This window comes from Dreissena polymorpha, chromosome 7 (genome assembly GCF_020536995.1).
Source record: "Dreissena polymorpha isolate Duluth1 chromosome 7, UMN_Dpol_1.0, whole genome shotgun sequence".
NCBI classification, from domain to species: Eukaryota; Metazoa; Mollusca; class Bivalvia; order Myida; family Dreissenidae; genus Dreissena; species Dreissena polymorpha.
In genome coordinates, this window is record NC_068361.1 from 54,955,252 (window position 1) to 54,972,154 (window position 16,903).

At 35.4% G+C, this 16,903-nt stretch overlaps 2 protein-coding genes across 5 annotated transcripts in view; both read left to right on the plus strand.

Annotated features, from left to right (window-relative positions):
• Positions 1-16,903, plus strand: part of LOC127838321 (zinc finger and BTB domain-containing protein 41-like) — a 138,960-nt gene that overhangs the window by 61,639 nt on the left and 60,418 nt on the right. The gene's annotated exons all lie outside the window — the stretch shown is intronic.
• On the plus strand, positions 1,004-16,719 carry LOC127838323 (anti-sigma-I factor RsgI6-like). 4 transcript variants are annotated; one of them, XM_052366009.1, is made up of 15 exons: positions 1,004-1,160; positions 2,190-2,404; positions 2,626-2,768; positions 4,568-4,651; positions 4,869-5,025; positions 5,214-5,253; positions 5,633-5,791; positions 6,124-6,179; positions 6,310-6,447; positions 6,717-6,885; positions 7,844-7,951; positions 9,151-9,249; positions 12,640-12,756; positions 12,919-13,120; positions 16,570-16,719. In XM_052366009.1, the coding sequence occupies exons 2-15, from the start codon at positions 2,214-2,216 to the stop codon at positions 16,599-16,601; spliced, it is 1,695 nt and encodes a 564-aa protein (XP_052221969.1). In that variant the 5' UTR covers positions 1,004-1,160; positions 2,190-2,213; the 3' UTR covers positions 16,602-16,719. The 4 variants fall into 4 exon arrangements, with proteins under 4 accessions (XP_052221969.1, XP_052221972.1, XP_052221970.1 ...); XM_052366010.1 differs by having other exon boundaries at positions 1,064-1,164; XM_052366011.1 differs by lacking the exon at positions 1,004-1,160 and adding an exon at positions 1,320-1,469.

Below are 16,903 nucleotides of genomic sequence, written 5' to 3' on the forward strand. Positions count from 1 at the left end.
CTACAATTGAATATAAACAGAAGTTTAACACACAGTACAGTACAGTTGACTATAAAGGTTGTTGTAGGAAACCATCTGGCTTTCGAAAGTGTAACTCTAACGAAATGCAACAAAAAGAAATGTGTTTTCTTTTGGCATTAAGAAGTAATGAAGAAGAAACACATATTTGAGCCTTGACATTAATTCGCGACCTTGACCAAAGACGTACACGTATGCGTCGTCATCTATGAACTTTAATCCATAGAGTAATTATATGATATGGAAAAACTAGTGATCAAACACATCCACATTTTGAGGTAAGGACAATTACACGCTATTTCTCCGTAGCCTGAAATTTGTAGTCTCAACTATCGCTATTTCTACGAAGCCTGCAATTTTTAGACTCAACCTTGTGATATAAATTTAAAACTCGGTAGACTATTTTAATTTGTAGGTAGGTAACATTATTGCTAAAATGTAATTAACAATGTTAACACCTTAGAACTCTAACCGACGAGGCCCGATCCAGCGTATATAAATGTTCTCGAAAAACTACATTATACAAGGCCATGTGTAGAGATCAAGCTTACACTTGAAATGAGATATAATACACAATACAAAATTGACGAAATTTGTAAAGAACATGCTACTTTACAAAATAATAATAATGATAATAATAATAATAATTACAATAATAATAATAATAAAATAATAATAATCATTATTAAAATAATAATATACTACTTTCGTGCTATACCTAACGATTAATAACTATATCATATTACATTATGAAACATTCTTCAATACGAAACGGCGCAATGGAGGATAGCGTGTTTCAGCAAAAAATGTCGCTTTTTCTGCAATTATGCCATTCTTATTATTTTATTGGTAATGGAAAACTTTGAGCTTGTTGATATACATTATGTATGGATTCAATATACTTAATTAAGCAAATGTTATAAAAATACGTTATTCATACATATCACTTCACTTTTACCAGGCTGAATCAAAACTATTTAATGAAAGGCTCCTTTAAGAAAGGCCGGTAAGTAAATCAACTAAAGAAAGATATTTCAGAAAAACGATTTCTTATCTTGATGTTCATGTCGCAGTTCAACTTATTCAAAATTATCAAACATTTTATGATTGCGACTTGCCAGTGAAATCCCAGGCCGTTTCTCGTAAGTAAGCAATTTACGGTTCTGAAATTTACGTTTGCAAATGTAATCCGTAAACACCTTCACTTTTTATTTATTAAAACATCAATATACTTTTAACGATGATGTTTTTTGTATAATAGCCGTCTTAGTTAAATCCGCCAACACTTCAGAACGACATTTCAGAGGAGCAAACACGACAACATATTGACACAAGGCCTATATACTGTTGTTCTGGCTGGTACAAAATTGTCGTGTAGGTGTGTCATATATGCCGTTCTGATGTGTCTGTGGGTTACAAGTCATGAACACGCGGACACGCTAGAACGACAGGTATATTCATGTGTCATATAATGCGGGTATATTTGCCGTCTGGTGCGGTGTCGTGTTGGCGCCCTTCAAGTGCACAAGAACGATATGGCACAAATCACCCACCATAAAATATCAAAGCTTTTTACAAGTATGTAGAACACAAATCTCAAAGTTATGGCTAAAATGGGTTTTTAGTCCTTAAAATATTAAGTGCTATTTATAAAGTAATTCATAGATGTATCTAATGTGTTTATATATATGCCTTTATCAGCATCTGGCGTCAAGAATTCAAAAAACATTATACGAACATATCATATCGAATAAATATGCTTTTTAGAAAAGAGTGTGCCAACAGGGGTTTGCCTTAAGTTTTATTGTAATTTCAGCAAATTACTATTTTGGATGATATTTCAAGATTTGTTACGCATTTGTATTTAACTGGGTCATGTATTTGTTTATTGTTGAGTCATTTTAGCGCGAACGGTGTCGAATTTCATTGTCATGTGAAAGTCTTCAAGGTTAACATCGTCTATTAGGTGATGTTTTTGAGTATCCTTTATCTTTAATGTCGTCATAACGAATGTTACACTAGTTTTGTAAATGGGAACTACTCACAATTTACTCACTTTGCCAGAATCAAGTTACCGTCATAACTCATTTTTGCATGAAACCAAATATATTATTTATGTAATGGTTTTTTAATGTTTTACATGAATAAGGCAGATTTTCAACGCATTTTAGATCTCATAAAATACAAAACGAGCCATGAGCCCAACGCTGTTTGTGCTTCTGATATTTGTATCACTCCTGATCCGCTGTAACGGAGAAATTACACAGTTGGTTCACGACCCGGATATGGAGGGCCTCCACCAGAGCTGGAAGTGTAGAGCCCACTGTACACTGACACCCAGTCACGACGCACACACGGGCAAAACCAGCCTTCTCGTCACTAACCGGTCAGTTCTGTTTAGCGACTATAACGATCAAGTTCCTTTACTTTAAATATTCATTTTTTTGAAATTGGCAATACATAATATGTGCACAATTTGTTAGTGTTGACAGAGAAAATATATTTAACGCAAAACATTTAACATAAACTGCACGAAATTATACATGTCAAATTATAAGCAATAACATAAAAATGTTGATTATAAATGTTCTTAAAAAATATTTTCAGTGGCAGCATTAATGACGGCCTATCGCAGTCAGTCAACCTTACGCCTAATGGTCGTTATAACTTCACGTTCTACGTTAAACTGCTGAACCTAACGACCGGAAACATGTACGACATGGTACAAGCTACACTGGCCTGTTCTAACGGTATATACATATGACTGAATCCCCTGGTCTGTTCCATTATAAGAAATACGATAACAGGGTGCAGAATCAACGGACATTTCAGGGGTTTACACACGGGCTGGACATACTGTAAATACACCGTTGAGAACTTTATTTTTGCAAATAAGTTATTGAAATTAATTTGCAAACATATTTAATGCATAAAAGGCAGTTTTTCTTTCATTTTGAAATCGGTGACAAAATTTCACGTTGCGTGAAGCATAACCGTATAAATGAATTCAAAACACGTGGAATTTTTTTAACAAGAACACATGCTTATTAAATAAAGTAATTCTGATGTATTTCACACTGCCATAAGCAGCATAAAAGTCGGATTTTATGCAGTAGTTAAAATTCTTAAGAAAAATTGTTTTAAAATGTTATTCAAAAAGAAGCACCTCCTACCGGTTCCCACAAAGTCACGTGATCCTGCAATCTGATAAGTATATTGGCGATTCAACACTAGTATGCAGCAGATATCTTGCATTCGACGTACGATCATATGATGTTCATATGCATTTAACAATCACGATCACTCTGGAATATGATAGTTCGATATAAACCTGATTTCCATGGATATTTATACGTCTCTTCACTTACCAGCAAATAATGAATTAAATTGAAAATGCAGTTTGCATTCTGGTACGACCAGATGCCACATGTACAACGTATGACAAAAACAAACGTGAACATGTTCCATTTTGATATAGAGTTCATAAATTGTATTCCTGTAGATAATCCTTTCCATGAGAAAAATTGTCAATATTTTATATCCAATAAAATATTAGAATTATGAACGTGTTCACTTATCAGTAACGCAATCCCGAATGGCTATTCTACGAGTATAATTACCGCAAATTGAATACAATGAGCGACCACTACCAGAGACTGTTTATGCAATGGAACATAATGTTCTAATTCGCTGCGCTTAAACTAGAAAAATAATGCACCCCTAAATTCGATAAAACGACACACGATCATTAAAATAGTCGAATTTTTACAGGTCGCCGTGGCCTAATGGATATGGTACCCGCCTAGTTATCGGGAGGTCACGGGTTCGATCCCAATTTTTTTTATTTCCCCAATATACACCAAGTACTGGTTATTAGTCCCAGGAAACGACTCAAGAGCTTTCCAATAAGCCTTATCAATAGATCGAGCTATAATCAATAGGTTTAAACTTAAAACTAGTAAAATTGTATATTAATGTATGATTCGCGTAGTGCGTTAACATATATCATTTATGTTTGCATTGGTTTTAACTCCAATTGACGGTTCCTTGACGGTTACACCGGCATGGCTTGAAATCCAAATTGAACGTTTCAATGCGGTTACCTCAGCATGGTTCTAACTACAAATAATACCGCGCTTAAGCGTTAACTAGCATGGTTTTAACTCCAAAAGGATCATTTGCAGGCAGCTACCCAACTCCTAATTGACCGTTCCTATTCGGTTACAACAGGATGGTTTTTACCGAAAATGTATCGCTCCTAGTCGGTTACCGCATCATGGTTTTAACTTCCAAGTGTACGTTCCTAGGCAGGTGGTCCAGCATGGTTTTAAAGCCAATCGACCGTTCCTAAGATATTTATTCTGCATTAAGATTTTGCATGCATGGTGTCGTGGTGTTTGTGTTGTATAGGCAAATGGTTTCATACCGGTAAAAAGACTATTGAACGGTTAATATAAGTATTCTTGTGTTCATGCTTCCATAGTTAATTACAACTATGGTATATTACGGTGACTATTTTGCTTTTGAGATATTGATTTGGAATCTTCAGCAAATCACATTAAGTTTGGCCAGGAACGATACACTCGACTGAATCATTGGACGAAAGTGGGAGGAGTTGCGCATGCGCCTGCAGGTATTTCCTATTCTTATAATCATAGTTCACAAGTTAATGTTATATGTCATATGCTTCATTAATTTCGTGTTATGTTGCCGTTTACATTATGAACAATCCACAGCTAAATAGCATAGGTATTAGATAGTATTACTGTCATGGATATTCACAAATACATCAGAAGCAAACTGTGCGTTCTTTTATAGAAATAATCTGTAAAACACTTTCTTTGTTTCAGATACTAGCGGATGTTTTATTCGAGTTCAAGTTTCGGACATCCACGCGGATCACGTGATTGATGACGTTAGTCTTGTTGCCGTGCCGAATATCACAGACTGGAGAGCAGAGGCAAATGAACGCATTGAAAGCATCAGGAAATCCAACATCACTATCAGGTCAGCACGTATTTTATACCACTATTTAAAAAGATGATTGTAAATCATCGAAGAATCGTGTTAATATAGTTCAATTGATGATTGTACAAGTTTAAACACAAATCTCAAAGAGTATAAGTTTTGTTTAATATATGAAAAACAAGCTCATTCATTGCAAGAAATAAAACATGCGCATTTATTTGTTTCAGGCTTACAGGAGCCGAGCCGAATGCAAATTACGAGATTGAGGTATGTACAGTATATAGTGGCAACTCGCATAACTGTGTTGTTTATATGTGACATCTTTGAAAAACAACGCTCATGCAAAATTAAAAAAAACGCGTATACTACTTTTAATAAGGTACACTACCTAAATCGATTATTCATCCGATTCAAATCTCTTTCAATACAACTAGCCTGATTGATGTAAAAAGACTTGTATCGCTTATAAACCAAACCGTCAATGCTAAATTATCGACCCAATTATCGGCTATAAACAAGTATCCATTACATTTTATTTAAATATATGCAGCTTGTATCATGGCCAGACTTACTTTGTCATGGGTATGGGCAATTTATATTTGTATATTTGTGTAGTAAAAGGCTTAAATCCTTATTCTACGTTCAGCTATACCAGACGAAGCACGAATTTGCATTCGGTAGCGCTATTAGCGCCACGCAATTCATTGACCCCGCCTACAGCCACTACCAGCACGCCTTCTACGAGAACTTTGAGTGGGCTGTGTTGGAGAACGACCTCAAATGGCAGCAAATGGAACGTCGTCAGGTAACATGCACTTATGTAACATGTAACACTTTCTAGTTGTCGTTATGTTATTTCTTACTCCGTGAAAGTTCTAAGTTTATCTCGTTATATACGCATCCGGTACAAGCAATAGTACACATGCTTAACAAATAGGCATAAGCAACTTACATTGTCCACGTAATGTATCCTAACATATTCCTCGTATTTCATTGTACCTGAAATGTTTCAAATGCTTTTCTTATTTTAGTGACACAATCTTTCATTTGAGTCTTAAAAGACCGTGCATTAATGGTCAGTGGATAATAAGCAGAAAAATAAAGGCCCGATACCACTAAACGTTTTGCGTTCCATAGGGTCATATCCATTCAACTGAAGCCATGGCAACGCTGAAGTCCCTCAACGCCTCTGGGTAAGGTTCAATTACCAGGTGTGTTCATTTAAAACGAATATCTTGGATTAAGAATAATTAGAAACTTTATAAAAACGAATTAATATTTTAGTGTCTTTTTACACATACGTATCTGTATTTTAATTACAAGTATCAAAGTCAGAGGTCACAATGTTTTCTGGGGAGTGGATTTGCACACGCCAACATGGGTGACAACGTTAAGTCAGCATGACCTCCAAGTTGCCATGGATAACAGAATAAATAACGTTGTTGCCATGGCGAGAAATTAGTAAGTGTATTAGCAATTACTATTATAGTAAGACACGTTTATATAATATATAACAAATCTCACATGGTTTCGATTACATGCATATGTACATGTATTATCCAAACTGATTATTCTATTAATCCAAACCGAAAATAAAGCTACTTTGTCATTATCGTTTACCCATTTTTATAGTGCTTTTGTCGCTCATAGTTCTAAAGAAGTAATCAGTTTGTAATATCAGTTAAATTCTACAAAATCAAACGTATGTTATTGATATTGTTTTACTTCAGTGTCCGCCATTGGGACGTGAACAACGAGAATCTCCATGGTGATTTCTACGAACAGAGAACACGTGACCCGAACATCACCATGAAGATGTTCTCATCAGTCCATAAGGTGGACCCTAATGCCCTGCTCTTCCTGAATGATTTCGGTATAATGGAGAATAATGTGGCACAGGTATGTACAAACTATCTGACCACAACAACGTTTTACAGTTCTGTTTGGATTAATGGAAAAGGTTATGACGTTCATACTTACAAGCATAAAACCATTTCGTATGGTCCGTTCAGTCATATTCCATCGCTTACAACATGTGGGTGTGTTCTGCGATGGCCAGCATTTCAATTTGTACAGTTTACAATGCAAACGAAAGCATCCCAATATGAATATATATCCCTATTAAAAAATAATTGAACATGTTGCTTTTTTATTTATCTAAACTTTCATAAACGTTGCATGGCAAAATAATAACATATTTTATATTTACACGTGTAGATTCGTTGAATAAAGGACATGGTGTCTAAGGTAGATTTGGACAATAAATATATGATATTATCTTTATGTCAACTTACTGTTGTATTGTTGTTGTATCGAGTTGTCACCGTACTGTTGTGTACGGATGACTTTAAAATTGCATGCACACTTGAAAGTTGTTCAGTCCATTCAATCAAAGCTTAGGGCTGAAACATTAAAGAGTGAAATATAACAAGTCTCATGTTGTATGAATGCATGTATAGATTGGGTAACACAAATATCGATAATACCTCCTACATTATTAAATAAGTTGCACATACGAAAAGCCACAATCTAATTGACTATAATATGGCTTGCCAATCATACGTTTAACCAATACCGTAAATAAAAATTACGCCTTTCTGATTCTTCTATCGCCAACCCGAATATATTTACGTATTATGTATCTAAAAAATATTATGCTAGAAAGTAGAAAATGCATAAAATATGTTATACTATAGAGTATATATTTAATTTACTTTATAAATACATGTTTCTGTACAATATTTGATGTTCATAAGCCACATACCCACCAATGTGCACGCATGGTCGTGATGCCTTAACAACTGTTAATTACTTACCAGGAACACATACATTAATCTCCAATCACAATAAATTATAGTCCTTGCGAAACCAAGCAATGCTGTTCAAAAGTGCCGGAGTCCCGATCCATGGAATCGGCATCCAGAGTCATCTACATAAAATGGATCTCGACATAACAGCTATGAAGGTAGCTTGGTTTCATAGATATCAAAATATCAGCTATGAAGGTGGCTAGTTTTCATAGATCTCGATATAACAGCTATAAAAAATAGCTAGGTTTCATAGATATCGACATCATAACTATGATTGTAGCTAGCTTTCATAGATATCGACATCACAGCTATAAAGGTAGCTAGGTTCCATAGATATCGACATCACAACTGTGATGGTAGCTAGGTTTCATAGATATCGACATCACATCTATTAAGGTAGCTAGGTTTCATAGATATCGACATCACAGCTATGAAGGTAGCTAGGTTTCATAGACATCGACATCACAGCTATGAAGGTAGTTAGGTTTCATAGATATCGACATCACAGCTGTGAAGGTAGCTAGGTTTCATAGAAATCGACATCACATCTTTGAAAGTAGCAAGATTTCATAGATATCGACATCACATTTATGAAGGTTGCTAGGTTTCATAGACATCGACATCACAGCTATGAAGGTAGCTAGGTTTCATAGATCTCGACATCACAGCTATAAAGGTAGCCAGGGTTCATAGATATCGACATCACAGCTATGAAGGTAGCTCAGTTTCATAGATATCGACATCACAGCTATGAAGATAGCTCGGTTTCATAGATATCGACATCACAGCAATGAAGGTAGCTAGGTTTCATAGATCTCGATATAACAGCTATGAAGCTAGCTAGGTAAATATATCTACGTTTCATAGATATCGACATCACAGCTATAAAGGTAGCTATGTTTCATGTATATCGACATATTAGCTATGAAGGTAGCTAGGTTTCATAGATCTCGACATAACAGCTACGCATGCTTACTTACCAGCATTATTCTTGTTTTTCTGTCAGTATTATTTTGAATCAAAATATTAAACTCATACTGAAGATTAAAAGAACATTTGCCATAAACTAATTAAAGTTTATCAATCACATTCCTTTGACATGCTTTTTAATTTTAATATTTATCGTATACATAGAGCTATGAACTAAATGATTTTGCCAATTAAATTGTGTGTCTGTCCGTCTGTCCCTGCAATGAGTTTTATAAATATTCCGATTAGAATGTTGTTGTTTTTTTGTAATATGAAAAAAAGAGTTTGTGTTTATTTTTAATAACGCTTGTTTACTGCGCATTTGGTGCGTAATAGAATGTTTTTAAGTTTGATTCAGTGAAATTTTTATCCGATGTTGTAACAGGCCCGACTAGACACCGTTGCAGAGGCAGGGTTGCCCATTTGGATTACGGAGCTCTCTGTAGAGACGACAAATCAAACAGTCAGGGCTAGTGTTCTTAGGGTATGTACATGTAACAAGTAGTCATTGTCTTGTTTGCATATTGTTGGTAATGAGAACACGTAGTTTGCCTAATGTATAGTAGTAAACTATTAACTACAGGCAATTTTCATATGTCATGTTACTTTAATAGTTTAATTCGTGAACGATAGTTAACTAGAAACGATGGGATATTCGCATATTTTAAATAACTGTTAACCATGGTAGGTAACTAGAATTCAATAGTTTTAGGTGATAGGTATTTAGAAACTAAAGTCTTCCTTGCATAGGTCATTAGAAACCATTTTTTGCAGACAGAATGTGTCTAGAAACCATAATAAAGTTTGCATGTGGAAGGTGAATATAACCATAGTAAAGTTTGCAGAATATAGGTAACAAGAAACAAGCGGCTACTTTGCATGTAATAGGTACATTGTATCTAGAAACTCTAGTCTAGTTTTTTAATGGAAGTCAATTATCCACCAAAGTCTCGTTTGCATATGATACGTAATTACCGTAGCAACTTGAGTCTAGTTTGCATATGGTGGGTAAATAAGAACCATATTCTAGTTTGCAGATGAAATGTTACTTGAAACGACTAGAAACAATAGTCTAGTTTACATATTGTACGTAAAAAAACACACGGTCTATTATGCATATCATATGTAAATACAAACTATAGTATATGTTGCATATAGAAAGTTACAATAGAATATATTCTAGGTGGCATATGATTGGTAACTTGACACCATAGGCTAGTTTTTTATACGGTAGGTATTTATACACTATAGCTAGTTTGCATATTACATGTAGCTAGAAACAAAAGTCAAGTTTGCATATTATTGAGTACTAGAAACTATAGTCAAAAAACGTAATTGTGGGTAACTAGACATTATAGTGTAGTATGTTTACAGTAATTACATAGAAATGTCAATCTAGAAATCTCAGTTTTTAGTAAAATAAGTGTAAATAAAACTCGAGAAGAAACGACATTTATTTATTTTACCTCAATTGCATAGAAAGCATTTGGCTTATTTGAAATGCTCTCGATTACGTCTCCTGGGACTAGAACCGCTACTTGGTGTCTAAGGGCAAGATCAAACGTGTGACCTCCCGGTGACCTAACTAGCATTTTTAACTAAAAACCAAAACGATGATAGTGTAGAGAGATCTTAGGAGGGAAAAAATACCAAAACAAGTCACTGAATAATATATATATATATATATATATATATATATATATATATATATATATATATATATATATATATATATATATATATATATATATATATACATTTTATTGTGGAGAACATTTTTCTAAATAAGGTTACAATCATTTCCAAAAACAGAATCTCATTATTATACAAAACACATTAATTAGTGTCACGTGGTTGGTTAGGTAAATATCAGTGTCACCTGGTTGGTAACGCGAATATCAACATTAGTCTCACTTGGTTGGTAAGGTAAATATCACCATTAAATGTCACCTGGTTGGTAAAGTAAATATCACCATTGTCACCTGGTTGGTAAGGTAAATATCAACATTAGCGTCGTATGGTTGGTAAGGTAAATTATCACCATTAAGTGTCACATGGTTGGTACGGTAAATATCAACATTAGCGTCTCATGGTTGGTAAGGTAAATATCACCATTGCCGTCGCCTGGTTTGTAAGGTAAATATCACCATTAGTGTCACCTGGTTGGTAAGGTAAATATCACCATTAGTGTCACCTGGTTGGTAAAGTAAATATCAATATTAGTGTAACCTGGTTGGTAAGGTGAATATCACCATTAGCGTCATCTGATTGGTAAGGAAAATATCACCATTATAGTTTCCCCTGGTTGGTTAGGTAAATATCACCATTAGTGTCACCTGGTTGGTAAGGTATGAATATCACCATTAGTGTCAGCTGGTTGGTAAGGTATATATCAACACTAGCGTCGTATGGTTGGTAAGGTAAATATCACCATAAAGTGTCACCTGGTTGGTAAGGTAAATATAAACATTAGCGTCGTATGGTTGGTAAGGTAAATATCACCATTAAGTGTCACATGGTTGGTACGGTAAATATCAACATTAGCGTCTCATGGTTGGTAAGGTAAATATCACCATTGCCGTCGCCTGGTTTGTAAGGTAAATATCACCATTAATGTCACCTGGTGGGTAAGGTAAATATCACCATTAGTGTCACCTGGTTGGTAAAGTAAATATCAATATTAGTGTAACCTGGTTGGTTAGGTGAATATCACCATTAGCGTCATCTGGTTGGTAAAGAAAATATCACCATTATAGTTTCACCTGGCTGGGTAGGTAAATATCACTATTAGTGTCACCTGGTTGGTAAGGTGAATATCACCATTAGTGGCAGCTGGTTGGTAAGGTAAATATCAACACTAGCGTCGTATGGTTGGTAAGGTAAATATCACCATAAAGTGTCACCTGGTTGGTAAGGTAAATATCAACATTAGCGTCGCATGGTTGGTAAGGTAAATATCTCCATTGCCGTCCCCTGGTTTGTAGGGTAAATATCACCATTAGTGTCACCTGGTTGGTAAAGTAAATATCACCATTAGTGTAACCTGGTTGGTAAGGTAAATATCTCCATTAGCGTCATCTGGTTGGTAAAGAAAATATAACCATTATAGTTTCACCTGGTTGGTAAGGTAAATATCACCATTTGTGTCACCTTGTTGGTAAGGTGAATATCACCATTAGTATCACCTGGTTGGTAAGGTGAATATCACCGTTAGTGTCACCTGGTTGGTAAGGTAAATATTACCATTTGTGTCATCTTGTTGGTGAGGTGAATATCACCATTAGTGTCACCTGGTTGGTAAGGTGAATATCACCGTTAGTGTCACCTGGTTGGTAAGGTAAATATTACCATTTGTGTCACCTTGTTAAATAGGTTAATATCGCCATTAGTGTCACCTGGTTGGTAAGGTGAATATCACCGTTAGTGTCACCTGGTTGGTAAGGTAAATATCAACATTTGTGTCAGCTGGTTGGTAAGGTAAATATCACCATTTGTGTCACCTGGTTGGTAAGGTAAATATCACCATTAGCTTCACCTGGTTGGTGGGTAAATATCACCATAAGTGTTTAAAAAATAAAATGTATAATGCAAAGAGAGGGATGTTTTTTTTCGGAATCTTGGTACGCGCAAAGGCATATGAGCATGTAAAAAATGTAAAAGGTGATGAAATTATGAACTGTTAATTTAAATATTGTTTACTGAGGAAAATAAAATATAAATGTTTCAACGAACATCATTTCGAATTATTTTCGAAAGAACAATATTAATAGAGTTCAATATGCAATATGTTTAGAAACATTTGTGTAAGTTGTACAACTTCATCTTGTGCCATTTAGACCTGTGGGATGTGCACAAAGGTTGTTTTTCGTTACAGGACGTGATGACCTTGTACTTCAGTCACCCGGCGATAAAGGGCATACTTCTGTGGGGGTTCTGGAACGGGAGAATATATAACACCACTGCAGCGCTTTTTGAGGGTCCAAACGTACAAGTAGGTGCAGTTTTATAATGTTGTTCTTTGCATATACGTGTATGTTTATGACAACGCAACTATAGTGAGAACATCTGCGATTTAATGGTGAACCTCATGTGTCACAAATACCGATCAATCAACGATAAAATCAATAAATCAATTCGATTTATATGTGTGTAGCCCAACGCTGCCGGACTGATGTACCAAGAACTTTTCAAGACAACATGGCGTACAAATGTAACGCTACCAGTCCATGGCAATGGTGACGTCACAGTTCGTGGTTTCCAGGGTGTTTACAAGGTCACAGTCAAGAAAAGTGACAAGGAGCTTACCAATCAATATGTCAGCGTTATTGATGACAAGGCCATAGTATTGGACATAAGTAAGATTTTGTTATGTTGAAGTGGATGTTTATCTATATCTGCTTATTGTTTTGCACATTACCGCACCTTGGTTGTCTGATGGATTTTCTTCCTTTCAATCCACAAGCACTCGGCATTAGTTGTCCCCCCCCCCCCACCCACAGCTGCTAACCCCTCCAAAAACCCTGTGTCCATAATTTATACAAAATATCCAAACAATCTTGAAATGATGATTCCAGCACACCAGCCAATATCCGAAGCTCCCCACTCCATAAGTTTTCAACCGGTTTGCAAAATATTGGTATCAAACAACGCAGAAGACTTTCTTCTAAATGAATAACTCGATTCCTTTTCGCATAAGTCTACCGTAAAGCGGTCATCAAACAGAAAACTTGCAAAAATATTTCATACAATCGATCTGGATATCATAAAAATACACTGCAAGTGTAAGTATTTTTTTTTTAATATTTTGTATAACAAATGGACACTATTGAGGGTTTTGGGAGGGGGTAGCAGCTGCGGGGGAGAGGGGTGGGGTAACTAATGCCGAGTGCCTGTGATCCAATTAAGCTTTCTGGTTATAATGGTGGAAAGGAAGTCGCTAACAATTTTGAGGTTAACCAGTCGGAAGTCAAGATGGCCTGTGACATGAACAACGTTTCCAAACAGTGTAATGTAGAAACGCCTTATCCTATACATATCATATTATATGAGTGCGCTGATTAGACTTGATTGTCAAAGCGAAAATTACACAATCCGGATGTAATGTAACATGGCCTTCTACCAGTTTAATAATTTGATGGCTCGGCTGCTAATTGAGGAGAATACATGTTAAGCAAACCGTGCAATATAGCAATATGTTCTTTTGAACGTGCGATAACGTATACTTTTAACCGTATGACTATTCTTAATTTGAATCACTTATCGAGATTATGATGGCGTTTCATCTTCAAATGAAGTCATGTCTTAAACAAAAACTTGTTCTCGACTTTTCTTGGTAAAAAAAAGTGTCATTAAATGATACAGCACCAGTTTTTTCGTGCCATAGTTTTTTGAGATAAATTCGTTGAAAGGTTCTTTTATGAACGAAATTACTGCACTATATATGTTTAACTCACTAGCATGAAATGACAACATGGCTGTCATCATATATTCCAAAAGTTGTCTCTGAAATCACGCCAATGGGATCATATAGAACCCAGATTTTAAAGGCGATAAATGACCTATATGTATCAGTTCAAGCATTTACAACTTTTATATATTGTGAATATGTCATTGATCACATCAACCGATATATTGTGAATATGTCATTGATCACATCAACCGGCTTATCGATATTGTGAATATGTCATTGATCACATCAACCGATATAATGTGAATATGTCATTGATCACATCAACCGGCTTATCGATATTGTGAATATGTTATTGATCAAATCAACCGGCTTATCGATATTGTGAATATGTCATTGATCACATCAACCGGCTTATCGATTTTGTGAATATGTCATTGCTCACATCAACCGGCTTATCGATATTGTGAATATGTCATTGATCACATCAACCGGCTTATCATTATTGTGAATATGTTATTGATCACATCAACAGACTTATCGAAATTGTGAATATGTCATTGATAACATCAACCGGCTTATCGATATTGTGAATATGTCATTGATCACATCAACCGGCTTATCGATATTGTGAATATGTCATTGATCACATCAACCGGCTTATCGATTTTGTGAATATGTCATTGATCACATCAACCGGCTTATCGATATTGTGAATATGTCATTGATCACATCAACCGGCTTATCGATATTGTGAATATGTCATTAATCACATCAACCGATATATTGTGAATATGTCATTGATCACATCAACCGGCTTATCGATCTTGTGAATATGTCATTGATCACATCAACCGGCTTATCGATATTGTGAATATGTCATTGATCACATCAACCGGCTTATCGATATTGTGAATATGTCATTGTCCACATCAACCAGCTTATCGATTCTGTGAATATGTCATTGATCACATCGACCGGCTTATCGATATTGTGAATATGTCATTGATCCCATCAACCGGCTTATCGATATTGTGAATATGAAATTGATCACATCAACCGGCTAATCGATATTGTAAATATGTCATAGATCACATCAACCGGCTTATCGATATTGTAAATATGTCATTGATCACATCAACCGGCTTATCGATATTGTGAATATGTCATTGGTCACATCAACCGGCTTATCGATATTGTGAATATGTCATTGATCACATCAACCGGCTTATCGATATTGTGAATATGTCATTGATCACATCAACCGGCTTATCGATATTGTGAATATGTCATTGATCACATCAACCGGCTTATCGATTTTGTGAATATGTCATTGATCACATCAACCGGCTTATCGATATTGTGAATATGTCATTGATCACATCAACCGGCTTATTATTATTGTGAATATGTCATTGATCACATCAACAGACTTATCGAAATTGTGAATATGTCATTGATAACATCAACCGGCTTATCGATATTGTGAATATGTCATTGATCACATCAACTGGCTTATCGATATTGTGAATATGTCATTGATCACATCAACCGGCTTATCGATTTTGTGAATATGTCATTGATCACATCAACCGGCTTATCGATATTGTGAATATGTCATTGATCACATCAACCGATATATTGTGAATATGTCATTGATCACTTCAACCGGATTATCGATATTGTGAATATGTCATTGATCATATCAACCGGCTTATCGATATTGTGAATATGTCATTGATCACATCAACCGGCTTATCGATATTGTGAATATGTCATTGATCACATCAACCGGCTTATCGATATTGTGAATATGTCATTGATCACATCAACCGGCTTATCGATATTGTGAATATGTCATTGATCACATCAACCGGCTAATCGATATTATGAATATGTCATTGATCCCATCAATCGGCTTATCGATATTGTGAATATGTCATTGATCACATCAACCGGCTTATCGATATTGTGATTATGTCATTGATCACATCAACCGGCTTATCGATATTGTGAATATGTCATTGATCACATCAACCGGCTTATCGATATTGTGAATAAGTCATTGATCACATCAACTGGCTTATCGATATTGTGAATATGTCATTGATCACATCAACCGGCTTACCGAAGTATACTTAAAACAAAACGGAAGTACTAGCTATCAGACATGTTTCATAGAAATAGGATACGAATAATCAACTTATTCGATTAATGAAACCGAAAGTCATAACCACACATTATCATTTGGTCGGAACATGGTCTACAATGTAATAAATATATATGGTTTCAATTGTCTGGCTTGTTTAAAATCCTCGATGGGGTATCTTATTTACTAGTTTTTATACCCGTGTTTCTTGTGGCTATGCGTTTTATCGCACACACTTGTGTTTACAGGTGGATTGTCCGCGCCAGCCATCGTCGGTTAGACTTCAAGAGAGCTCATCGAAATTGTATCTTTTCTGTTCAATGGCTATAATTGTATGCTTCGAAATGCCGACTGTGATGAAATAAGGGTTGCGAAATTAAAAGCAATTCGTAGAGTAATTTATTGTTTTGTATTCAACTTCTGCAATGCATGTTTCTGGTACAGATATATGGTGCAGATATATGGTAGTGGTACATGTATTTGGTACATGTACAGGTAAATCCTAAAGACATGTGTTAGAGAATGTGGTACAGGTACATATATATGGTAAAGATATATGGTACAAATATGGGGTGCATATAT

Bases quoted from the DNA above. Each gene is read 5' to 3' on its own strand.
- LOC127838323 (XM_052366009.1), top strand. From the start codon at position 2,214: ATGAGCCCAACGCTGTTTGTGCTTCTGATATTTGTATCACTCCTGATC. The intron at 5,792-6,123 runs GTAACATGCACT...TGCGTTCCATAG, and splicing joins AGCAAATGGAACGTCGTCAG to GGTCATATCCATTCAACTGA. The intron at 7,952-9,150 runs GTAGCTTGGTTT...ATGTTGTAACAG, and splicing joins TCGACATAACAGCTATGAAG to GCCCGACTAGACACCGTTGC.